We start from the raw sequence: 26,643 nt of genomic DNA, 5'->3' as shown, positions 1-26,643 counted from the left end.
TTAGATCGTGGATAGGAAAGGGGGAAATTGGAAACAGATGGAAATCTCACAGACATTGTGCCTTCTGTAAGGAAAAAAGATGGAGGATATATCAAGTTTGAAGTAAAATTGATTAGGGACTTCAGTCATGATAGACCAAACCCATGCCACCATCATCCAAAATATTAATGCAGAGAAAAGTGAAATTTGACATGATGCGAAATGGCTTTTGAGGAAGAAAGATGTATGGATTCTTGTCTGTTTTCCCCACAGAAAAAGAGTCGGCAGGAGAGCAGCGGAGCTGGTAGCGGCGTTGAGATTCTCATCAACCAACCCTACGAGGATGGGCCAGGAGGTAGAGGCCAGTACACACACAAAGTCTATCACATAGGCAGCCACCTACCAGGTGGGTTCTCTTATCTTGGACAATAATAAACGTATGTCAGTGTTACATGGTGTCTCCCCTCTCCTCCCTCCCACCCATTTTTTCTTGTTTGTCTTTTTTTCTCTTTCTTTTGTCTTTTTCCTTCTGCCTTTGCCTTCAACTGGTTAACCCCTTTGCACCGGGAATTTCTTCGGAAAGCCGACTCCAAGAATTCCAGCCGCGCGTGGCCACGAAGGCCACCTGCCAAACCGCAAATTAGGCAGCGCAAATTAGGTAGCGCAAATTCTCGGTTTGTGGCCCTGTGTGCTCTGCACGCTTTGAATTACATGGTGAAAAGGCTGATTGTTCGGTGGCATGCGGCTCTACTCACGCTTCCACATTCCCTTTGCCTCTTTTTAAAGTGGGGACTATTGTGAAGTTGGTGATTATGATGCAAATTCGGTCTTTTCATTTCTGGGCTGCACAGAAAGGCCAATTACCATATGTACAAGAGCCAGGGTCTGCCTTCTTTCACCGTGTTCGCTCGAGCGTGGGCCGAGAATAATAGCTGAAAAGCGGGCTGAGGATCTCAATTTTTACAGCGTGTCTAGCCGCGTCCCGGGGCGAAGTGGTTAATAACTTTAAAGAAAAATTCTCCCAAAAATAAACCTAGGTCTACTCATTCAGGTTTGTGCAGGTTCCCCTCCAGTTGGAATGGCCTTCTTCATTTAATGCCGTTTGCACTTTCCTCCTTCCATTGAAATGCTGAATTCACCACTGTAGAAGTTACCGGTACTTACGTGCATTTAGAAGATTTTTTTCAGAAACAATCTCTGGGATGTGCAGAAGCTGCCCAGATACCACACCCTCTTACTGTGGCCTTGCACGTGCAGATGCACAAATACATAAACCTGTGCACCAGTCCAATTAAACTTGCAAGTGGCTTGTTGACCCCTCCCAATCTCCTTATCCCGCTGGCAGGCTGGTTTCGTGCAATACTTCCCAAGACAGCTCTGCGAGTCGAGGAGGAATCCTGGAATGCTTACCCTTACACCAAGACCCGATACACCTGCCCGTTTGTGGAGAAATTCTCTGTGGAGGTTGAGACCAAATATTTTCCTGATGCTGGCCATCAAGAGAATGTCTTTAATTTACCTACAGCTGAGTGTAAAAGTAGATTAGTAGGTATGTTGTGCCTTTCCATTTCTTCAGAATTGTTTATCAACAAGCGATGTTCCAGAGAAATGAATAGACCGTGAAAAATTATTGTCCAACCAGGTACACCTGCTCAACAGATTTGGATTTCGATATTTTAAACTATTTATCGCTGAGTTTGTGTTTAATTCCTCAATATTCTCCTCACTTTAGAATTCATCGACATGGTCAAAGACCCGATTTCCAGTAGTGACTACAAGAAAGACGAAGACCCTAAGATATATGTTTCTAAGAAGACGGGCCGTGGCCCACTGACCAACGATTGGATTACTCTGGACAACGACGGGAAACTTGTCCCCATCGGAGGCTGCACAGATATCATGTGTGCCTACAAACTCTGCAAAGTGGAGTTCAGATATTGGGGGATGCAGAATAGAATAGAGAAGTTTATCCATGATGTAGGTAAGTCAAAAATTATGCCTTGTGGTTGATTTCATCCTTGTAACCCAGTCTGAGGTGAATCCAGTCACTTTCTTATTTAGGTTTACAAGTATATTATATGCAAATTTTGTCTAGAGGAAGGAGTGGCTTACATCATGCGTCTTTGTCAAAAAGTTAAAGTGAAATTCTCGGAATATATTTTGTATATTTCAGCTTTAGTTCCTCAGCTGTAACAGGTGAGATGGGAGGTCTGCCCTTCCTCCAGTCTTGACAGTGCTGCTGGAGATATGATTGAAACTTGGTGTGATCGTAGACATACAGTTTATATATGTTTTAGCATTTTATGTAAAGAGTCCATGGACAGTGTTGAACAAGGTTGGTGTCAAAGTTGTCAACAACACATCATTCTACAGACTTGCAGACCAAGCAAGAGAAATATTGATAAATAAATGAATCAGTCCTCTTTCTGTTCATGTACCCTTAAGCCTTGAACAGAACCATGCTACACGCCCACCGACAGGCGTGGTGCTGGCAGGATGAATGGGTAGGACTGACCATCGAGGACATCCGGCAGTTAGAACGGGAGGCAGCCAAGGAACTAATGGAGAAGATGGCAGAAGCTCATTTGGACGAGACGGGCCAAGACTTAGCCCACAACGACTTCACCAACGAGAAGAACAATGAGCTGCAGAAACTGGAGTTTCAAGACACGCCCAGCCCGGACCGGTCGCCAGCCACCACACAAGCTGGGAACCGGCTACGTGATGCACAGATGGACTCTGTTTGCAGTGACTTCATGACAGATGACGTACCCATTAGTCTTGAAGATACCGAGATAGCAGTGGGATCAATGAATCTCGGAACTCGCAGGTTGTCCAAGAGACTGTCAACTGAAAGACGAGGTAGGAAGCTCATAAGTAAAATTGGTATATTTTAAAAGATTCAAAGCAGTTCTACAGCAAAAGTATGTTGGAGAAAATTATTCAAATATAGATTTTGAAAAGTGAAATCAAATCTACTTGCAGCTTTCTGTTCGAATCGGTGTGCCCTTGATGGTAAATATTGGACAAAACATATGAAATTCTGCAAAATTTAGCTTCTTGATCAGTCAGTGAGGTTACAAAAGAATTTGTCCTGTTGCCCATTGGCCTTCTTGAGAGATTGTTTTACCATGCCTTCACACCTGTAATGGTGTACCATACATGCATGTTCACATACATGTACACGTGAACATGTTCAGGACATTTAGTTGAAAGTGATCACTGTGAACAAGAATGGAAAATTTGTGAACAGAATTCACTGTGACATTTCACATGGTGTGAATTTTTTTCCTACTTGTTTGAAAAGACATCCAAATCATTTGGACCACTTGTGTGAAAATGTGTGAAAATCCTTTTCCCACCTGTGTGAAAATCCATAAAAATCTTTTCCCACCTGTGTGAAAATCCATAAAGTCTTTTCCTACCTGTTTGAAATCCGCGAAACTCTTTTTCATAAGTCAACTTTCAGTTGCATTGTATTGTACATGTATGTACCCAAGAGGGCAAGATTTTAATTATTGCACTTGGGTCAGCTCTTTGCATTAAGAAGCACTGAGCTTGTGCACTCCTCAAACAGCTCAGATCTGTCACAGGAATCCTTCGTGGGCATGATGAATGTTTAGTAGAATGTATAAAAAATTAAAGGTGACTGTTTATTTGTGTTTTTGCCGGTTCAAGTATGCGTTTATGTACAATGCGTTACAGCTCACACCAGCGTGACAATTTATTTTCCTGTGACATTGACATGCCAGACTGACTTGTGCAGTTGTGTAGAAATGTCATCAGTGTTCTGTCTTCCAATTGAGATTCATAATCCGATTAAATGTTTGCGATGTCACGGTTGGCCAGCTGCCACTCTTATGAGTCGTTTCTTTGCTAAGTAGATTTCTCAAAATCTGTGACAGAAGAGCAGACCACATCTGTATGTACTAGTGTATTTTATTGTATGACTGCATAACTGCTTTTGGCTAATGTTCAATTCAAGGCCATAGTAGGAAATATGATTTTAGATTCTGAGAGCTTGCTCAGTAAAGCTCTTAACTCTGTCAATATTTTTACAAGGAACCTGTTCTAAATCGACGAAAATCCAGCATTCAGTAGGAACACAGTGACACCAGCTTTGCACTTGAATACAATTCGAATTTTACCCATCATGACTATCATTTGTACATGCACCTCACTCATACATTGTCCTATGGTCCTTATCAAAGTGTCTGTGTGTCTAGTAAGACATGTAGTTGCTGGACCATGTAGTGTTGGCCTCGATCCATCAATACTGTAAGATGGAAGAAAATGTAGGCTCGAGAAAAGATAATTCAACACTTGCAAAAGAACCTGACGTAATCATTTTGGAATTTTTTCTTTTTCATCTTCTTCTTTCGATCACTTGTTTAATGAGACAAATATATGTTTGGATAAAACCAACACCTGAAAACAGAACTTTTCTGCTCTGATTTTCAGGTGTTTGTCGTTTGTCATGGCCCCTAAATCAAATACATTGATTGAAAAGATTTTTGCAATTTTCCTTGTGAGTGAGAGGTTGTATAACTGGTTACGCATGCATGGTACGTCTACATGTACAAGTACCAGTTAATTTAATAACCTCGCAGAAAGCTGAGCGGTTGGATGTCAGGTCTCGATGCTCTTAACTCTGATTTCTAGGAAAACCCATCCAGCGCCGAGGTTGGAAATCAAATTAAAATGCAGAAATCACCAATGAATTCGCCAGGCCTTTGTTTAGTCACATTTATAGTGCTTTTGTTTATTTGTCTGTTAGCAGATGGCTTTTTGCCAGCTTTGAACTGTGAGTTTGTGTAAGGCAGGAAGAGCTTTTTGATATGTTTGTGTAAGGCAGGGAGAGCCTTTTGATATCTCAAACTCACAGATTCAGCAATTATAATTTTGATTTTAAATAGGTCTTTTTCCTTGGTCTTTAAGGACGTTTCGCTCATATCATTCACATGATGGTCACGTACATGTACTCAGATGGCGTGCATATTGAAATTTTCTCATTGGATATTGCGCATTTTTCCACTACCTTTCATTCCGAGTTCTTAGAAGTAAATGTGGATTATCTTTGAGGATTTTTCGAATGATGCCATTGTTTCCAAAACTTTCCATTTTTCCCCCAAATCTTATCCCAATTTGAATGTACATGAACCTTGTCATTTCAAAGATTTAGAAAACAAGATGTACTGGTACTTTATTTTTAGCCGTGGAGAGGAATTTTTCCAGTCATTCATATCATTTGATAGCAGATTCATTCTTGTTTGTACCATTTGTACTGGTAGGCCATTATATACCAGTAATATGAACAATTTTATTGGTTAAGCCAACCAATTTTATCATGGAATTAACCATATACACGTACATGTACCAGTGTATTCACATTGACATTGTCCGTAGATGGCTTGTAATGCACAAACGAATCTGCTTCAAATCCAGATAAACATGAGCATTGATCTTTGTTCATGTATCGTGTACAGGGCATCTACATGTACGGATAAATGGTACTGAGATACCGATGTTTTAGGATATCTCCATGACATCTACACTTGTTGGAGTATCTCCAGCCACGATTTAGCAAGATTCCTATTCCTTTTAATGTGTTTATTTTTTGAATCTTTGTAAGATTTCTGTTACTTTTCATTTGACTGCTTGAATTTGAAACAAGCCTCCATAGTGCAATTTTTCTTATTTATAACAGACGAGAATTTTCCTTTCTTTTTCATGAAGTTTGCATTCGAATATTCAAATTCAGAAATATTTGAATATTCGATAATTGATTGAATCGATGCGGCACAGCCCTTGATGAAACTGTGTTCATTTTGAACCAGTTTATCATTCATACACCGTACGTGCAATTTTGTCCCACCGAGAGCTGTCATCAACCGTTCACATATCTTAATTAAAAATATTCTTGTGGCTACCGCTGTTATCAGGAAATGTTAATTTGTGCTTTCAGGCAAGCATTTTCATAATGTGTGCCTGGGAAAGTTATTTCCTCATACCAAGTTAATGCATGTACATGTAGCTCATTTTCGGTATAATCCATGTAAGCAGGGGATATTAAGCGTGGGTGAAAAACATTATCATTGTGTGACGCCCATTAAAGACATGTATAGAATGTGAGAGATGCGGGTGTAAGATAGTGGGACATCTTGGAGCATTCTCATAATGGGCTGACCTTATTCAAAATTGATTTGCGGCACACTGTGTTAATTAAGAGTTGAAGCCTTGATACCAGGGGCATGCGGTACCCAGTACAAGATCCATATGTTTTTTAGATGGCAGGCATAAAGTGTACATGTACAGCGGCACATTTTCAGCTGTTCATAAATTTACTGCAACAAAATTCTTGTTGCTTGTACTTCGTTCAGAGAAAGTTATGAGAATAAGTTCCTTGTGAAATATCGGTAATTCTTTTAAGCAAGCTATTATTGTGCAGAAAGTAATGAAAGAAAGCCACTTCTAACGATACATGTACTGGTATTTTCTAAGGACTCATTTTTGGAAATTGCCGTTTGCTGGAGGTTCATTTTCAATTTGGCAAAGCACATGCATCGCGCAAGCATTGACACAATTCAAATTCATGCGCGGTTGCTATAATTTGCAACACTGCATAGCTGCAGATTGCTGAATGAGAGCATGGCCTAAATACTAAATTTAGGCGCAATGACTCTGCAATGTTTGATATAAAAATCAAGATCTTAGAATGTTGTTTTTCTCGGAATGCACACCACTCACTGAACTCAGACTTCATGAGGTCATTTATAAAGCACCTTTCTGTAGGTTATAAGCACTTGTTTGTTAACAATTCACAAACGATGGACTGTCCCTGAACATGTACTTCTTGGAAAAATGACGGCTCTGAATTCTTTCTCAGTGTTAAAATGTGACTGAGTCACACATTTATCTCAGTTGTATGGGTACATGTACTATATTCCTGCATACAGTTCACATATGAATCTACAGTAATCCAATAGTAGTAAATATACACGTTGACATGGAGACTGGAGATTGTTATCTAAAATGTTTGTCAGTTCTGTTGGAAAAAGGGAGAGGGCAGCTATATATCTTAAACATTACCTTTTTTGTCAAAAGATTGGAAGAGAGTGTCCCGTTACGGTTACTCAGGTAACAGAGATGTCTGTGCTCATTAAGTTTCTTTTACCTTCATTCTCTTCTTCATTATCTTCATTGTACGTGTAGAATAACTGTTTTTTACATACTTTACGGTAATCATGAAACTTATCAGATGTGTCTTTGAATGTTCTTCACCACTCAGATGTGTAACTTCTGCTTTTTGATTTTTTTTATTTGAAGGCAATTTGTCAGCAAGATGTTTTGGCTGATCCGTTTTATTGTTGAGTTGATGTGCATGCATTCTTTCAAGCTTATTACCTGTTAAGTCTGTGACACAAAGATGCTCACTCCTGAGATATTTTGTGGTGAAATTTTGATAGTTTGCCATTTTCTTAACACACGCAGTTCTGTTTCTTGTTTCTTGATTTGGTTTATGTAGGATCCAGCAACAAGAGTGACATGTTGGCACAATGGAGAATGAACAGCATCCAACAAGATTCGGATAGCTCTGAGGATGAGTTCTTTGATGCCCAAGGTAAGGACTTCAGCCTGGTTGGGTTGGAGTAGGGTTTGGTGGGATGGGTTGTGCTGGGAGTAGGGTTTGGCGGGATGGGTTGGGATGAAATTGGATGGGATCAGCACTCAAATATTTCCAAATCCCTTTTACTGTGATAGTTGCAAATCATGGAAAAAAATCTCATTAAACTCTCCATGTAAATTGACACTGCTTATTAATGCAAATGACGTGGAGTATTTCACGTCTGTGTTTGCTGATGCACTCTGCAGGGTTTAATGTTATTTACGGAGACAGTCATCCGTGCAAAGCACACGGGAATGAGAGCTAATTGTATTTGCTTTCACTGTAATGCAAGGTCATACCATAGACCAAGATGGGGAAAGAAATCTCAAGAGTATCCAATAATTTCTTTAATTATCCATTTTCTTGTCATTTCCTGTTGAGCATTGTGGCGTTGATATTATTTTTCTTACCAGGAGAGTATAAGATATCAAGCGGCCTCTCATTTTGTAACCCATAAGCTCAGGCATATGAGTGTTTATTGCAAATTGACGCACAAGGCTTAGTGTGTATGCATTGTTAAACATTTACTGAAAAATGACCACAGCCCACCAAAGATTCATCCAGCCTTCAAATAAATGAAAGAGACAAAAGAGCCTGACGGCTGAGACCCTTCAACTTCTAAGCCTAAGTAATTCTTAACAGACTGTGATGAACCTGTCAAATGATGTTTGACAGATTGTCTTCTAAGTTCTTGCCATTGTTTGTCCTCACCAGCTGAAGTTGATGAGGAACCTCAAGGCCTGTCCCAGTGGAGTTCTCTAGAAGCCCTCAATCATGCAGTGCTCGCAGAAGGTGAGTAATTGTAGAACCTTCAAGGTTTTGAGGAAAGACCGTGAGCAGGGAAGATAGACTTGGATGAGGAAAGGCTGTGATAATATATGTGCCAATTTTGAATTTTTAAACCTTGTTGTGTTTAAGCAAGAGAACCTGAAATACTTGGTCAAGCTCAGCTTTGGAAGTACTGTATATTGTACTTTTTTTCCCCTGGCTTTCAGAAAATACAAGAAGTTTTGAGAAGATTTCATCATTTATGTCAAGATTTGCTTGATTGTAACAATGTCAATGTCTGACCATTTTAGTTCAGAGGAGTTTCAGTGATAACTCATACCTGCATTGTGGAGGTTAATCGGTTGTCTGTCCATCCAGGAGACTCCATCCCAGCCCCACCCCTCTCTGCCCCTGCCACCGGTGCCCCGGTCTGCGACATCAGCGTCCTGATTCTGGTCCTGCATGGCGGCAACATACTAGACGGCATGCAAGAGTCAGGGGCCAAGACCAGCGATGTCAACACATTCAAGATTGCCTTTGACGCCGTTGTCAGGGCCCACTTCCCTATTGCCCTAGGGAGGACAACCATTAGACTGGTGCCTTGCCCATCAACGTGCTGCGAGGCAATGGCACTTATGACTAGGTGAATAAGAGTTCCTTATCATGACAAAGTTGACATACAAGTAGATACAATGTATCCATTTTCTTGCATGACAGTTATGAAGTCTAATGATCATGCTCAGCTGTAGATCTTAGTGTGAGGAGGATTTTTAGTAATTCAATTCTGTAAAGTGTCTGAATATTGGTGCTTGTTCAACTGTAATTCTAGTTGTGTTTTCAAATTGACAGGACAAATCTTATTTCATTTTCTATCTGTTTTCTGTCATTATTTGTACATAGCCTCAGTCCCTATGGAAATGACATTTCAACTGAAAACAAAGTACCGTCCAGCAACAGTGAATTTATTCCCCTCGGAGCTCTCCCCATTCTTGCCACGTCATCACCTGATTATCCTGACCTCGTCTTAGCCACCATCAGCAACATGAACAAGGTCTACTCTGACTTCATTCACTCTGAGGACGGGCATGGATTTGACGGTCAGGTAGACTAAAGTCAGATTTTGTCTACAAATTAACTTGAAACATCAATACCTCCGAATCCTTCAACGTCGGCGTAGCTTTCCATATACATGTACCATCAGGGTTACAGTTAAGCCTGCGAATGTGGTGCAACTCTGTAAAGCTCTAGGCTTATTTTGTTTGTTTATTGTTGGTTTTTTATTAATTCTTTCCTGAGAGTTTGGCAGGTTAGCAGGCTTTGGGAAATGGTTGCTTACTTCAGGCATGTGAGAAGTCAGGTTTTTAGCTGATTTCAGCTTTTTTTTGTTAAGTTGTTTTACCCTGTATTTCATCTTTTTTGTACACCTGGTCTGTATAAAAGTATGAGGACTTTTACATTTTAGCTCTTTGCTAGCTGTTTTCAGCTTTAATTTTAAGTGATCACTCACGTGAGTAACAGGTTCCTTGTCTGTTATACCCATTGCTCATGTGCTCATGTGCTGCCGTAGACTGTTACCCCTATACATATAACTTCTGCAAGTTACTCTCTCTACTGCCCAAAACTGCCTCAACACGGCACCATTTTGCAGATGCACAACACACAGTAACGACAATGTAGTTAGCATGTCAATGGGTCAATGCACTGGTGTGTTTAAAACAGACATGTTGCACTTTTTACCTTGATCATTCACTGAGGGTTCCCTTGACTTCCCAGTCAGGTGCTTGTTTTAGGAACGGCTTTTTTTTTTGCACAGTAGTAATTCATTAGGTTTATTGAACACACTGTACATGAACGTAAGAGCTCAGGTCCCTTGAAGCTGTTTCCATAAAACAAGAGAGCAATGTCCGGTAAGAAAGGTGATAATGTTTGTCCATTCCAGGTATGTGTAGTCGCTGATTGCATGGGAGCTGTTCTTGGTTATGATGCCTTGTGTTGCAGCGTTAGTCACTGCAGTAGCACAAGCAGCCCTGCCAACCTGTCGGATACCTTGTCCTCACCACCCAGCTCCAGCAACGACACTGCCCATGACAAACCCTCGCCCCACAGATGTGCCTCCACCTCCCGATGCATGGAGCGTCTGACCTTGGAAGGTCTGGCCGACCCAGCCAGTAAACGCCTCAGCCTGAGCAGCAGCGATCTGCAGGCCATGCAAGATGAGGCGGTGGCCGTCCGCAGCCGCAGCGAGACATCGCCCACGCCAAGCCAATCCGAACGCATGCGGCATTTTTCCAGCCCCGTCTTCTTCAACAAGGAGATACCGTTGTCCAATGACCCACCATCCACGGCTGGTGCAATGGCCGGTATTGACTGGCGACGGACAAGCTCGTGCAGCCAGGCTAGTAGCATGTTCTTGGACTATATGACTCAAGTACCGTCCAGCCGACTGGAATTTGAAGTTCAGCAGTTTTTCATGTTTGGATCTCCACTAGGGATCGTGTTAGCTCACCGAAGGCTTTTACTAGAGAGCAAAGCAGGTAATACAAGACTCTTGATGCCTACAGCAAACTTTATTTCAGGAGAGTCAATAAGATTACAATTTAAATTTTTTTCTTAGTCAAGAAATAGTGCAAGACTAGAAACAGTGTCTCGTATTCCTGAAAGAAATGATTGATTGATCAACGTTTCACTCAGTAAGCTGTGGTCATTTCCATGAGCTTTGAGAAGCCAGCCTGAAGGCAACTTTTTCAATGTCTAGGTTTGTAACATTCTTTAAGTAAGCACACTTTGAGATTTACACATCATAGTTTGGGAAAACTTAGCATCAGTTACTCGTGACAGAAGAATTGGTGCAAAATTTTTCTAATCAAGAATCATTTTGCGCTTGTTTGGAAAGTGTCAGCCTTGTTTTCAGAATTTCCAGAGAAATTTTTACTGATAAATGTGACAAGATTTTAGAAAATCAATACTTGCAGAAGCATCATTAAGATTCATGATTTCACCTTGATTGTTTCCTCCTTTGATTTCTCTTTTCTTCTCAGTAACTCCACCTAGACCAGCTTGTCGTCAGATTTTCAATCTGTTCCATCGCACAGACCCATCAGCTGCCCGCATAGAACCTCTCCTAAATCACAAGTTCTCCCTCTTACCACCCTGTGCTGTAGCCAGATACCAGAAGTACCCACTAGGAGACGGCCACTCAATCAACCTTGGTTAGTCAAGTGGAATGGGTGAACGTTTGATGTCAAAATTCTGGGAGAATGTGACTGACTAACTTTAGGAGTGTCTTCATGTTTAAATGTCAGTCACCACAGTTTGACCAAATTCACGAGAATGATTGACTGACTGACTATCAGTGACTATCACTAGCTGAGGAAATCATTGGCATTACAATAACTTTTTAAGATGGCAGACACTGAAAACACAATGAGAGATACAGCCAGCCATGTGAACGATGATGGCATTTCACAAAGATGATTTGAGTGTGGTTGTTGGAGTGGAATTATATTTTAAGCACATGCAATTGTAGGAAATGAGTGACCATTAGTCAGTGACAGTTGGTATTCGAACCTCCCTTAACGTTAGACTTGTGCTGGACTTACAAGGGACTTGTCATGGACTCGAATGCAATGCTGCTTAAGGCCAGTTTTTTAAGTAATTCTAGTTGAGTTTTTGCTTGAAGTATCACCTTATGTGATTTTGTGATGAAATGGGTATTGTGTGGGTGAATATGTTAAGAGTTCCGTCTAACTGACATTTTACAAGATTCTTCATTTTGTTGAGCTCAATTGCAAATGGTCACCGGCTAAAGTGCCGTGCATTGTCTATTGCTTGTGACTGGTCCTCTGTTGATTTCTGCTTAACATTTAACTTGGCTAAAGCAGGAGTGAGGTCTTTGATGAGTAGCATTTCCTTTACAAAATGGCCGATTCCTTCCTGTTTTTCTCCCTTCCAGTTGATTGCATAGCCCACCACACCATCCTATTCCTTGAGGGCCAGTCGGGCTGTGCTTCAGCTAACTTCACACCAAGTCACCGTCGGTTACCCAGTTCGGCAAGCACCTGTAGTGAGGTAGCCGAAGAGGATACCAGTGGCATGTCACCTGCCCTCACAAACGGTAAATTGCTGTCAACTGACCGCGGCCCAGTAAAAATACCAGTACTTACCAAGCAATGATGTGCTTACCAGTCCCAAATGTACGTATCTTGTGACTGTTCACAGCACTTTTTTGGTAGTATATCAATTTGCCAAGCAGTCTTGATGCCGGTAGCTTAGAATTGCTTAAAAGAAGAAAAGAAAAGAAAAAGAAAAATTACACTAGGAGTGTATTTTACAGCTAAGACAAGACAATGCCTCTTTTTTGCTAAGTCACGATTGTAAGTAGACTTTTTCCTCTGAAGTTAATATTCTGTTTGATTTGAGTTTTGTTTACTGTCTCAGTGAAACTAGCAGTACTTGATAGCAGAAAAGTCGAATCACTTAGCAGTGATGCGATTTCAGGTTGTCATTATTTATGTTAAAGTGAGTGGTAGCCAGGGTTTTTATGTTGAATTGAAGCATTGAATTTACCTGCCAAGCATTTGTCACAACTACAAACTTCATTTCAGTCAGGTCCCCTTACACTAACTCAAGTTTCTTCTTTATGTGCAGTTGTGCAGTCCATCAGTGGTAGGTGGTGGGGTGCTAAACGCCTCGACTATGCCTTGTACTGCCCAGAAGCTCTCCAGGCATTCCCCACCGGTGCCCTGCCTCACCTATTTCATGCCAGCTACTGGGAGAGTACCGACGTTGTGGCATTCATTCTTAGACAGGTAAACTTGAAATAAACTTGCAGCAGAAAGATCCAGAACAACAGAAAATTGCATTGGTCACAGTGTCTGCTTCACCCCTTCGCACCGGGAGGCGGCTAGACACGATGTAAAAATTGAGATCCTCAGCCCGCTTGGCCCACTCTCGAGCAAACACGGTGAAAGAAGGCAGACCCTGGCTCTTATACATATGGTAATTGGTCTTTGTGTGTAGCCCAGAAATGAAAAGACCGAATTTGCATCATAATCACCAGCTTCACAATAGTCCTCACTTTGAAAAGAGGCAACGGCAATGTGGAAGCCAGAGTAGAGCCGCATGCCACCGAACAATCAGCCTTTTCACCGTGTAATTCAAAGAGAGCAGAGCATGCAGGGCCACAAACCGAGAATTTGCAGTTTGGCAGGTGGCCTTCGTGGCCAAGCGAGGCTGGAATTCTTGGAGTTGGCTTTTGGGAAGAAATTCCCTTCGTCAAGGGATTAAAAGCGAAGCAGACGCAAAGAAGTGGATTTAAACTAGAAGGGAGCTATTCTGTTCAGATTGGTTCATGTAAAGAAAGGAAAAGGACACAATTGGCAGGATGGATTTCCCCAATATGTCTTGTCTTTGTCATGTATTTTAATCTCATGTGTTTTGTGCATCTTTGCTGTACATACTGTGCTTTCAATGTTCATAAGATGTAACTGTTTTATATTCCGATCTTTGTGAGGCTCCTTGATATAAGATTATGACAAAATTCCCATGTTGACTCTACTCAGTGTGTTCAGTGATATGATCTGGATTTGGACACGCCAACTTACCTGACTTTGCTTACTTCACAGATTTTCCAGAACGACTGCGTCAGCGTGCACACAGGTGACGGGACATCTACGACAGCGTTCATTCCTTCCAATCCTCGGGAGAAATGGCAACGCAAGAGAACAAGCGTCAAGATGAAGGTGAGATAAAAGCATGCTTGTGTTGGTTTGTAGGTTAATGTTTTGGGGTGGGAGGGGATTGAACTTGAAGGAGGGCGTAAACTTAACTGGACACTGTACAAAGGGTGACCTTTGGATTGGAAATCTGCCTCGAGCAGAAGCACCCCCTCATTGGTTGGAGAGAGCCATGTTGGTTGGGAGTGTTTAATTTGTTGGTAGTGATGCGACCACAACACATGCATTTCCTAGTCTCTTGTGAACCAGCGAAGTTCAGTTCTGACCAAAGGAGCCTCCATTGCTAAGACTGTCACACATTTTTCCAATTTTCAGGCATAAAGATTATAACATTCTAGTACATGCAAACAGGCACACTTGAAGCAAATATTTCATTCCTGCATTAGCCTGATTTCAGGCTTTGTTCAAATTTCAAAAGTTTAATATGTGCATACACTATCTCTGTGTCTGCTAAATTCAAGGCAAACTATGAGAATCTGCTTACTTCCAAGAGACTTCTTGTTGCTAACCAAATGTGCAACTACACTTCATGCTGTGCAATCCATTTGTCAATCTACATGACAATAGCCACACCGTGGACGTAGATGGGAAAGTGTTCAGCCATCGGACAGATTAACTCTGCATGAGTAGCCAAGTTATCAGTGCCATCTTTACTTCTCACAGCCTGTGTGTCTTTTTAAGACTCTTTTTCTCCCATCTGCTTCCTTGGTGTGGCCTTGCTACATTACAATTGGACGGTTCAACCCTGTCGGAATGACCATTACAATAAGCCAACCCAGTGAGTGATCTATGAGTGTGCTGTTCAGTTTAATAGAGCGTTTTCTCCGAGCAGGAACAAAAGAGGGCGAGTTTTGAGATGAAATTGGCAGTCCTGTGGTACGCATTCACCGCATAAACACGCAAGTTTGTGTGCATTTGACGCGGAGCAGGCCGAGTACACTGAATTTAGTCTAGAATGTATGGTCTTCGCATGTACACTGAACGCGTGCGAGAGCCCTGTTGGAAAACTTAGTACCCTCTGTCTCTCTTTCACCGGTGAGGGTGCACTTCAGCTCACGGCAGATTGGGGACTAACAGTAGGATCCTTTTTCACTGATGAAACTATCTTCTGTGAACAAGAGCACAAGATGGCATGCCTTTACATAGGAATGATATCCTTGCTGTGAGCAAAACACTGCATGTGTGCACAGGTTCGCGCATGTATTGCGCAATACAAACTGAGCATGTGCAATCAGCTTCTGTTGAAAGGTGTGGTCTTTGTAGGTGTGTCATGAACATAGGCATGCGTTTTGACGGTCAGAAATAGCAAAAAAAAAATTGGCTCAGTGGTATGGTATATTCTTCAGAGAATTTCTTTGGAAACTTTAATTTGGTGAGAATTGCACTTGATGATGTGGCATTCAAATCCTCAAAGCAACAAACCAAAGAGTAACAACTGTACCAGTTCTTATGACCACCAAAACACACCCCAATTGAAATTTCCCCACCTGCCTGTCATTTCCTCGCCGTTGAGGCGGTACTTCTACTCAGAGAGGATGCTAGGGGTAAATGGTGTTGCATTACCAATTGAACAGCCACCGGAGTTTAGCCTTTGATTTGATTGTTTGTTCTTCCTTCAGCAAAATGTGAATCCCAACCATCGAGTGCAGGACACAATTTGCCTGGAGGGAGCCACACAGACGCTGACAGGACGGTTCATGTACAGCTCCCTAGACATGGTGACGCTGACCGGAGAGAAGGTCTGTATGTTTTGTAGGGAACTCAAAGTTTTCCTAAAAAATCACGGAATTTGATTTGCCGGTTAGTGTTGCAAGATCTCACGCTAATGCCTTTTACACACTAATCATGCACGTGATGTATTCACTTCGGTACTTTATATTCTTTGGAAGCAGTGTCTGAGTAGTGATGGATTTTTTTTTCTAAATTATCTGTGGACAGCAAGAGAGGTTTAGCCATGAAGTCATGAAGATATGTGCAAAGTTGCAAAAGTCAAACAATAGATTGTCCTTTTTTTTTTACCAGGTTGACATTCATATTGTCACTCAGCCACCGTCGGGTGAGTGGGTCCACTTTGCTACTGAAATCACCAATAGTCACGGCCGCCTGTCCTACACAATCCCAACCACACGTAGTCTGAGTCAAGGCATCTACCCTGTCAAGATGGTTGTGAGGTAAGGCTTCCTCTGAAGAGGCTTCAGTACATGGTTATTCAACCACTTCCAAGATGTGGGTCTCCAGTAAATTACTTGTACAGGATCTAGGATGAAATCTCAGTGTAAGAATTATCAGATGTCTCAGAAAGCTGGGCTTGGTTTCAGAATGGCACAAGCTGATATTGAGTTGATGTCACAGATTTATAGTTTTTGGGGCTTCATTAATCATCCAATGTGCATTGTAATTTTCACAGTCTCCATAAGAAGTGTCCTAAGAGAAAGATTTCTGTAAATATTCACAATAAATACTTGCTTCAGTGTCTGTTTGTATCCAAAATATCCCAAAATCATGCCAAGTATTTAATCCTCAACCCTCTTATATTTTTGGGGTATTTGAACGAGAATCCCTTCTTTTTCAGAGGAGACCACACATCAGCTGAGGGCTATCTTGCCATTGTACCACCCAAGTGTGAATGTGTTGTCTTCAGCATCGATGGTTCTTTCACAGCCAGTGTGTCCATTATGGGTCGGGACCCCAAGGTCAGAGCTGGGGCGGTGGATGTTGTCAGGTAGGCAGTTTTTGGAAGTGTCAGAGTCGAATGGGGGCAAAGATCAAGGGACACAGGTCACCAACAAGCAGTTTTCTTTTTTGGGTTTGTTTGTCACCAACAAGCAGTTTTCTTTTTTGGGTTTGTTTGTCACCAACAAGCAGTTTTCTTTTTTGGGTTTGTTTGTCACCAACAAGCAGTTTTCTTTTTTGGGTTTGTTTGTCACCAACAAGCAGTTTTCTTTCTAGGTTTGTTTGTCACCAACAAGCAGTTTTCTTTTTTGGGTTTGTTTGTCACCAACAAGCAGTTTTCTTTTTTGGGTTTGTTTGTCACCAACAAGCAGTTTTCTTTTTTGGGTTTGTTTGTCACCAACAAGCAGTTTTCTTTTTCTTTTCTTTGTTTGTCCATTCGTGACCATGTGCATGCTATTTTGTATAAGTGTTGAGGTTTGACGTTGGCCAACTGCTCTTGTTTAAGTTTGAGGGTATCTGTGGGGGTATCAAAAGCAAAAATTGTTGAACCAGATGAATAGAGTGTAGTTTATTGCTGCAAGTCGGTGTTCATCAAGAGCTTGATTGAGGAGAAGTCCAGAACAGTTCTTACAATTGTATCTATCTAGGGAATGGAGGTTTATATAGCCACTGGAACCAGGAGATTCAGTGATGGATTTGTTTTTGCATTTTTCTTCATTTTTCCAGGCATTGGCAGGATCTGAACTACCTGATCATTTACATTACAGCCCGACCCAGCATGCAGAAACAGAAAGTAGTAGCCTGGTTGGCGCAGCATAACTTTCCACACGGCATGGTGTACTTCATCGACGGACTGTCCACCGATCCACTACGACAGAAGGCTAACTATCTCAAGAGCATCACTGAGCAGGTGTCAAACTTATTACCACAACCATCAAACTATTTTTGGAATGTTTATTTGATGGGCTTAAACTGTGTAATGAAGTTGGAATTTCTTGTGGAATGAAGAGAGTTCTGAAAAGAACAGGTGTATTCTGCTAGACTGGCTCATTTTCCCAAACACCCCCATCCATTTTATGGTGTATTCTTTGTGCAAGTAGTCCAGAAGAATCTCCTTATATGGAATTGGTGCATGGGTGGTGCGTTCTGTGTGCCGCGGCGCACACAGAATCATGACCAATAGGAATGGATTAAACTGTCTCATATCCAGGATGCCATTGCGTGTTTACGAAGAAGGCATTATCAAATCATAGTGGGCATTATCAAATGTTAATACAGGGTCACGTTCGTGTTGGTGAATAAGGCAATTGTCTGAGGTATTTAAGAAGGGTTCTTCTCACAATCTCACTCCTAAATACGATTTCACATGTTGAAATCTGCTAACTGGTCAGTCTTTTCCAGACTGGAAAATCTGCCAACTTGGTCACATTGCACCACAGCACTTGACAAAATTACTTGGACACTAACTCTGCATACTCATGTGGCACCAATGTAAAGGCAGATCAGTTTGGAGACAGAATTTTGGACTTTGTTTGTGACCTGTGTCCTTTGATTTTTGTCCCCAACCACTGCAGCACAAGATGGTGATCCATGCAGCCTATGGTTCCAGCAAGGATATCTGGGTGTATTCAACCATCGGTCTGCGACCCTCACAGATCTACATCGTGGGTAAAGTGTCCAAGAAATACCAAACTCATGCTCAGGTAAGTTTGGCCAACCAAGATTATTGTCTATCGTAAAGTAGAAATTTTCAGCAGTACTGTTTTTAAATGAACTATTTTGTATCTTTATCAAGCCATGTTATATGTGATACCTCCGTGTGGATGTGCCCCAGCCCAAACCCCCACTTTTCTGTAGAGTGCAGGATTAGCTCTATGTGAGAATTTTGTCCATGGAGAAAAATAAAGATGTTGAGTTACATCTAAAAAGGGATGTATTAGAGTTTTAGAAAGAGCCAGGTTGACACTTTGCTAAAAAGTTGTTGTTGTTCTGTCTCCAAACTGATCTGTTGTTGTTGGCTGGTCCAAGTCTGATTTAGGCCAAAGTCATTCAGGCTTTCTGTCTACTCTCATTCTAAATATTTCTGCAATTTCTCTCTTTAGGTTTCTTCAGAAGTTCTTGGTTAACATTCCAAGAAAGATATGAATCAACTGATAAACAAAGCGTCGGTACCTATCGTCTCCTCCAATTTGTTTTTGTTGTTTGCTGTACCAGAATTAAGTGCACTGTGGTTTGGTCAAGAGATTGATTTGGATGTTTGTTTTTGCTGTATTACACAGAGGTTCCTAAAAAGGCACAGCCTGGGTGATATCGCTGATAAGGATGCCATGGTGAGATTCAGGAGGATTTTGAGTCCCTCATTAATTTATGGGTGGTAGAAATATTGATAGATTTGGTGCCTCATATCTCACACATTAAACAGTTGTGTGTTGTAGTAAATGCCATCAACTCATGTAGAGGATGATATTCACTTGTTTCACTGGCAGTTTGCAAATTTAGTCCTAAGCTTTAGTGAAAGTAGCAACAGAGCAGCACTTGGACTGACGGAGATGCCCCATGTAGTTGGGCATTAGACAGTTCCCCCCCACCCCCCGGCCATGTTTAATCTGACCTAGCATGACACTGCCTCCAAAATCCAAGCTAAGCTGGATACGACTTACCCTGCTCTACACAAACTTCTAAGCTGATCATTTTGCTTTAATAGGAAATTATATATCCAACAAAAGATCAGAAATATCAGTCAAAGCATGTATCATTCAAAAAAAGCATCAATGACTAGCTGTTTTGCATAATTCTTCGGAGGCTTTGCATATGTGCAGTAAAACCAAGACTACCTCATCAATTGTGGCTTCAAACTAATGTTCAATTATTGTCTTTCACATCAACAGAAATGGTAATTTGTTCTATTGGTTTTAGGATATATTATGTTTGTAAGATGGTTGTTATTTTGTGATATACGTCGTGTACTCCATCTTGTACATCCTCTTTGTCTAGGGTGCTTATAACCCAGAGAGGCGACGCAGTCATGGTGATATTCAGGAAGAGAAGTGCAGGGTGAGATAAAGTGGACAGATTTGACGAGACATTTATTGGGACGGTAGATCACTAATGCTTAGACTCAACTGTCACTGCTGTAGAATATCTTGAACAAGATTACCAAGTCTCGGCTGAATCATGTCCTCAGTAGCTGTATTCAAAACACTGTTGTCATTCTGCACTCAGAGGAACTCAGACCACAGAGGAGCATCAACAGAATTTTATCAAAGAATCCTTTCAGAGAAAATTATCCTGTTTTTAGTTTCCGTCACGCTACAGCAAAACCTCAGATTTTGTAAAAAAAAAACAAAAAAAACAAAAAACTTATGAGGTTGTGATGCAGTGTTTGTTTTTATTTACCACAAAAAGCCCAATCAGATTGAAGAGCAGATTTGACAGAGAGCACCCTTTTTCTGCTCTGAAATAAAAGAACTAGTGGTTTTTAAATGTTCATGATAAAGTTTGAAATTTTTCTCAATCAAACTCAAACTAATGATTGTTAATGCTTAAGCCTTCGTGTCTCAACTTTTTTTGTTCAAGATGTCGTATCATGAATGAAACAAAAAGATGCAAATTAACCAGCTTTAATTGAGCCTTATTAACAATCAAGTCTTTCTTATGACTTGTCTTTTTTTTCTCTCTCTCTACAAGCCTTCAAATGGTGTGTCAATAATATCTTCTGTTACAGAGCATTAACTGTTATCTTCCCAACTCATACAAAACCCAATGTCTACTTTTGTAGGATTTTGATGGTTTTGGGCTGGTTAGCTCAGTCACCATTACTTTAGATAGTACAGTGTATTAATTTGTGACTATCATACACAAACTCGTCCCATAGTTGTGGCTATTCCATGCTATGATGTGCTAGCACAACACCTGTGTTTACCAAAAAAAAGCAGTATGGTGAGGACTTGGAGATTTTTGGGCCATCTCCTTACAATGTGTCTGAAGTAGGGGCACTTTGACCTGAGTGTCTGGTGTTAAAGATATCAGTTACTTTCCCAACATGGTGTTCGTGCTCGTAGGTTTAATCCTGTAAAATCTCTAATCATTTACCTGTTCCTAACCCATGTATGGAGTTCCTTGATTAATGCCTTCGGTGTGATTGGCAATGTCTGACAACTACGGACCAATCTGGAATCGATTTAGATTGGAGTCTGTTGATTCTCTTTTCGGGGGCGTTCTTTCCTTTTCTGTTTTTCTATTGGAGACTCTGCTGCAACTGTGAGGCTTTTAAATCAAACTTCTCTTGGATGCTTCTTGTGAATAACTTTGAGCACCGAGCTTGACTTCATTTCGTTGTTGTTTTTAACAGGTCCCCATCACTTACGATTCTATTTTGTACGTACATGTATATGTTTACTTGCAATTCAACCATTTGCCATCAGCCGTCACTCAAATTGTTTGTGTTTTCAAGAAGTGACAGAAACTTGGAAAATCAAGAAGTTTTTCTTGCGACTTTACTCAAAAATATTTGGGAGACAAAGTTTGACCCAAAATACCCCCAAAATTTGACAAAAAAGCCCAACCTCTGAATTTCTGGAATTCCCATGATGTGACAAGAAGTCACCTTGTTAACAGAGCCAGGGTGATCGACCGTACATTGTTCTGCATAGGCTAGGATGTAAACTTGTATACCCGCAGGTGAATAATGTTGCAGACCATATGAGCACATACATGTATGACAATATTGTAGCAACTTTCTCGCGTGACTAAAACTCTGTACCTCATCATGGGAAAAGGGGGGAGGTTGTGGAAAGAATTCACTTTCAAATTAACATGCACACTTCACAAGGCGTGAGAATGATTTTGCACTTGTGTGAAAATGCTTTCCTATTGGAAAAATTTGTGAAAATCTTTTACCGATTGTAAAAAAATCTTTTCCTAACAGTTTGCAGATGTGTGAAAATATTCTCCCCTCTGGGGAAAAATTTGTGAAAATCTTGTCCCACATTTTGGAAAAATCTTTTGAAATCTTTGTACACATGTGGGAATAACTGAAAATGTTTTATCAATTTGGGAGGAGTTTTTCGCATTTTATGAAATGAAACTAAAATTCTCTTGGAAGAAAAACATGAAGATAATTGCCCATTCCTAGGATACTTTTCAGTGGTAATGTACCCCTGTTCATGGTAAAACAGTGTTTCTCTTGCAGCTTATTCCGTAACTCTTACACATCATTAGGTGTAATTCATTTATGGACATTCAGATGCATTTGCTGACACATCCAAATTGACATTACCTCATCCAATTCAATAAAAAAATCAGTTATGAATACTGAAAATAGTACACATTTAAAAACTAATCGTAAATCTCTTGATGATGTAGATTGTAGCATTCTCTGGACTTGTAGAACCTACTCAGCAGTTTTTGTTACGAGTGAATGTTGTCCAATATGCAAATCAGGAAATTAATGTTTTGATGTCATAATGACACCCCAGCATATCACAAGAACATGTGAGTTATCAAAGGTCTGACAAAAAGAATTTTTCATTGGTCTTTAAGTAGAATTTCCCATCTGTAAGCAGTCAACCATGGCAAACATTGTTGTGGACAATATAAAGGTTAGCTTTCCAAGTTCACCTGCAGACTTGCCTGCAAGGACTATTCAAACACACCTGAAGCATTCCTGCCTCTTTCCATTTGATTATTTTCTGCACGCTTTTAAAACATAATACCTTTCTGCAGCATTGTGAAAAATTGTTTTCCTTTTGATTTCTTATACCATTTTTATGCTCCACCTAAGCTTAAAGAATATTGAGCAGTAAACCATGCCAAGAACAGTAACGACCACCAAAGTGCGTCTACTCTCATAGAGAGGTTTGCAGTCTCTTCCAAGTTGAATAGCATTCCCACACTGTGATGATGTTAACCCTAACCCCCAAGGGTTGCTGGCCCTAACCTTCTCAATTCACACAAAGTTAAACACCCATATGGGGCTTTGTGCACAGAGGCTGTTGGACTTTGGTTTTCTGAGGTATGGCAAATGCAATGCAAAAGCCAGCTCTGATGGGCCTACCAGACCTATCCCCACAGAATTAAACACTTTACTACTGCTTAATTCTGTGTGGTTGGGGAAGGTTAGGGTTAAAGGGTTTAGGAACATTCTTAGCAAAAATAATACTGACTGAGAAATGGTGCAGGCATCGGTTGTGAAAGAGGCCGTTCATTCTTATCTCCAATAATCATGTGCATTGTTTCCGGGTAGCTTTCACTATGTGTCTTGACCTTCATCACATTGTCTTTGTATTTTTTCATTACTTTCCTTCTGTTTGTTGATCAACTGGCCATTCAAGATGAATCTTTGTACCAAGAAAATGTTCAGGTTTAGGTCCCACTTTAACATTGTGTCATCTTTCTCTAGATGTCTTTGCTCCAGTTAACAAAAGGTCACCAGATTTTGCATCTAGTTAATCCAGCTTACAGTGTCCTGTCTGTTCAATTTCTCTTTCACTTATTTTTACTGATCAACAAAATTCAAATATACATGTATTTCTTGCAGGTGAACTTGTCCCAACATTAATAGGAATACCTTGAGTCAGAAATGTGATCTTCCCAATTAGTCAAGATTTTTTTATGATTTTTTTTTCAAATGTGTATTACAGCATGCTTCATTCTTTATTTTGACAGATGACAGTGTCCAACTTCTGATCATGGACAATGCTCATAAAAGCACCGGTTACATTTTTTATATTTCTGTCATTTCTCTGATTAGATACTGAGCGGTGGTTATGCAGCTCACCTAGATACCCTAGCCAGGCAGTCCCGGCCAGCTGTGGGGAACTCCCGTCTCATTCTACGAAAGGGATGTTTCAGTCTGCCAGGCCAGTCCCACCAACGATCCGCCAAGCAAGCAGCCGCTCGTACGGTATCCTATGGGGGAAGCGTGGTACGATCCCAGGCCGGCTCCACGGGCAGTTTCCGCAGCAGCAGTACCTCCTCAGTTAGTGTGAAGGGAACAGGGAGTTTCAACCCTGGTGGCAGCTTCAAGATGCCCAAGTCCCAACCAACTGTCAAGTTTGAAATATGAGACCAGCGGTGTCTTCTCCAGGAAGGTATTGCCTACTCTCTAGACTATGGCTTGTAGTCCTTAGAATGTGGCTGACCACTTGGTGATACCTGGGGCCCAACATTACATTCAAATTTTCGACAAATCTTGTCTTATATTGGTGGGGTGTTGCTGAAAGACTACACCCACACCCCTGCCATCTATTAAATCTTTTAGCATTGCAAGTCTTGAAGGAAATCAATGAACAAAAACCCTTTAGTGTTTACACAGAGGAAGTGCTTTAAAAAGACCAATTTCTCCCACAAAAATTGGTTTTCAAGGTAAGTTGTTTACTGTAAAGGGAAACGAAGGGATGCAGAAAGGCGTATGAGAGGTAAAAATGAACTTAGGAAAATCAAAGGGCAAAATTTGTCATTAAAAATTAACATCACCCAGATACAAAGTACATCTTGAAACGATTTCATGGTACCTGCTGCTACATCTGACTCGGACCAGCCAGCTGACCCCGGCAAGCTCGGTGGTCCAGTGGTTAGGACATCTGCACTAGTGAGGAGAGTCCCACCTGAGTGAGTTTGTGAATTTTTTTTCACAATCTCTCGGACAAGTGTATACGTTGGTGTAAACCCAAAGTAATTGTAATCTCAAATATAAATGCTTGATGCAAGCAAAAATTTGTAGAATTTAAAATGTAGTATTGGATTGATTGTGCCAATTTTTGATCAATAACATATCGTCAGCTCGGCTTTTTTGCTGACAGCAAATCTGGTATTAGTGTGGACACAAGATATCTTGTTTTTTTTTGTCAGCTAGTCTGGCTTTCAGCATTTGACAGAGGAGTAATGACCCCTCCCTGGGGAGGGGAGGGGAGGGGGCTGGGGAGGTTGAGTTGACATATTACATTCTTGAAAATTTTTATTCTCCTTTCTCACAAACTTTAAATCTTACGATTGACGGAACCTGTGAGTAATTTGCACATGAAAAGTATTTTATTAATGAATTGTGGGCCTGCTTGTCTAGCACAGATCTGCATCTGGATCAGGGATCCCAACAATCGATCACTGATAGTGATCCAGGTCCGTGTGAAACAAACAGCCCCTAAATAATCATTAACCCTAACCCTCCTCAATCCTTCACCTGTTGGAGGACTGAGGAGTGTTAGGGTTAAAGATACGTGTGGTTCAAGGATGAATAGAAATGAGAAAAATCCAAGGCCCATCTGATTTTAATTCTAAGGCAGGTATGAACTGGTTTATAAACTGGGCAAAACACCTTGATTTAATCCAAAGACCAAATGGAAAGGGTAACAGCGAATATATTGGATATATTGAAATGTACCTTAGCTGTTCTATATTTTATTCTATTTAAATGTTTTATCACATGACCGTGTACGTTTTGTATATAGACGATGCTGACGTAGTCTCACTTTAGTATACGTCTTTGCTTTAATGAAGTACTTGTTAAGGCAGCAGCATAAAATGTTTCTCAAAATGTCGGCTTTGTGTGGAATATCACACCGTTAAGTTTTCAGAAAAGACAAGTCTGCAGTTTTTGCATTTTTATAAAAAGAGACAGATATTTGACAGACTATGCTGGCATATTGGTTCAAGTATGCTAAGCTTTTATTGAAACAGAATATGAACGAAAAGTATTTGTATAATTACCAAGACTGAGCTTACCACATTTTGAGGAACTGATTTTGTGTTCCTTGCCTGTCGTTATCTAAAACTGACTTAAGACTTAAATACTTGTTAATGGCTCCATCAAATTGAGGAATAGAGGATGATAAATATGTGTGCACGTGCAGCTTTAAACCAATGGAGGAATTCTGAAGATTCCAACTACACAATGCACCAAGAACTGCTTGATTGTTAGGGAGAAATGCAGTAGTTTTTATTCATATTCTTTGGGCACTACACTTGAGTACATGTTGCACAATATTAAATTTACCAGTAATAGTGCTTGAAATATAAATAGGAAAAATCCTTAGAGTTGTATTCCAAGTTTTAGACTTGACACCTCAGTAACAAAACTATTAGTAACATGTAAATTGCAGAGCAAAGTGGAAATGAACCTTCAAATTCACAAGTTTCTCACGAATAGAGAATTGCCACAGTTTATTCCTCATTTTGACAGAGTCCACCACTTAGTGGTTAGATTGTCATTGACGTGTTCCTGTACCGCATGTGCTCTTCGACTACGAAAATATTTTGCCGTAACTTACGTATGTGTATTTGGAAGTCTTTATTGATATGAAAAAGAAAAAATCTATGTGTTTTATGGAAAGTACTGTGACCTTGTAAATAAACTGTGACTTTAACTTTGATCTGAAAAACAGAAAGAAATTACGCTTACAAATTAGACTTACGAGTTTGACTTACTAGACTTGTGCAAGAAAGAGGCTTGGATTTAAAGCGACCACAAAAACAAAACTTGAATGGACAAATATTAATGAATTCAACAGCTATTTTGGAATAAATTTTATTGTCTTTAGCCCACATAAAATTGGGTATGTAAATGTTATAATTATTAATACAAATTTGGAGAATTACTGTTTATGTCAGGTACGAGATATAGAAGAAAATGTATATTTGTTTTAAAAACTTGCAACTTAAAAAAATGAGAAACGGCTCTGATGAAGAATTGATATCTTATGTATATGTTATTACTTCCATAGTATTTATGATATCTGAACTTGTTGATGTTGCAGTGTGGTAATGTTCTAGAACCATTGTTGGCTTGCATTCAGTAGGCCTAGTCCACGGGGTTTATGTTCAGTT

At 40.5% G+C, this 26,643-nt stretch overlaps 1 protein-coding gene across 7 annotated transcripts in view; it reads left to right on the top strand.

Moving 5' to 3' along the window:
• The window catches only part of LOC110985432 (membrane-associated phosphatidylinositol transfer protein 1-like), a 50,762-nt gene extending 24,256 nt beyond the window's left edge, over positions 1–26,506 (top strand). For 5 of the 7 annotated variants that reach the window (XM_022246446.2, XM_022246444.2, XM_022246448.2 and 2 more), the window contains 21 exons: positions 253–385; positions 1,325–1,528; positions 1,712–1,960; positions 2,425–2,841; positions 7,505–7,600; positions 8,360–8,437; positions 8,792–9,056; positions 9,314–9,515; positions 10,353–10,947; positions 11,452–11,622; positions 12,366–12,527; positions 13,061–13,221; positions 14,038–14,154; positions 15,768–15,887; positions 16,171–16,319; positions 16,721–16,870; positions 17,548–17,731; positions 18,396–18,524; positions 19,101–19,151; positions 19,816–19,875; positions 23,573–26,506. In XM_022246446.2, coding sequence (XP_022102138.1) covers positions 253–385; positions 1,325–1,528; positions 1,712–1,960; positions 2,425–2,841; positions 7,505–7,600; positions 8,360–8,437; positions 8,792–9,056; positions 9,314–9,515; positions 10,353–10,947; positions 11,452–11,622; positions 12,366–12,527; positions 13,061–13,221; positions 14,038–14,154; positions 15,768–15,887; positions 16,171–16,319; positions 16,721–16,870; positions 17,548–17,731; positions 18,396–18,524; positions 19,101–19,151; positions 19,816–19,875; positions 23,573–23,887 — 4,008 coding nt within the window. In that variant the 3' untranslated portion in view covers positions 23,888–26,506. The remainder of the gene's footprint in view (positions 1–252; positions 386–1,324; positions 1,529–1,711; positions 1,961–2,424; positions 2,842–7,504; positions 7,601–8,359; positions 8,438–8,791; positions 9,057–9,313; positions 9,516–10,352; positions 10,948–11,451; positions 11,623–12,365; positions 12,528–13,060; positions 13,222–14,037; positions 14,155–15,767; positions 15,888–16,170; positions 16,320–16,720; positions 16,871–17,547; positions 17,732–18,395; positions 18,525–19,100; positions 19,152–19,815; positions 19,876–23,572) is intronic. The other 2 variants (XM_022246449.2, XM_022246450.2) reach the window with 2 other exon arrangements.
• Positions 26,507–26,643: the final 137 nt, after the last annotated feature.

This window comes from Acanthaster planci, linkage group LG09, assembly GCF_054643075.1.
Source record: "Acanthaster planci isolate LZ-2023a linkage group LG09, COTS_SCS, whole genome shotgun sequence".
Taxonomy (NCBI): Eukaryota; Metazoa; Echinodermata; class Asteroidea; order Valvatida; family Acanthasteridae; genus Acanthaster; species Acanthaster planci.
This window is presented reverse-complemented; position numbering and strand designations above follow the sequence as displayed.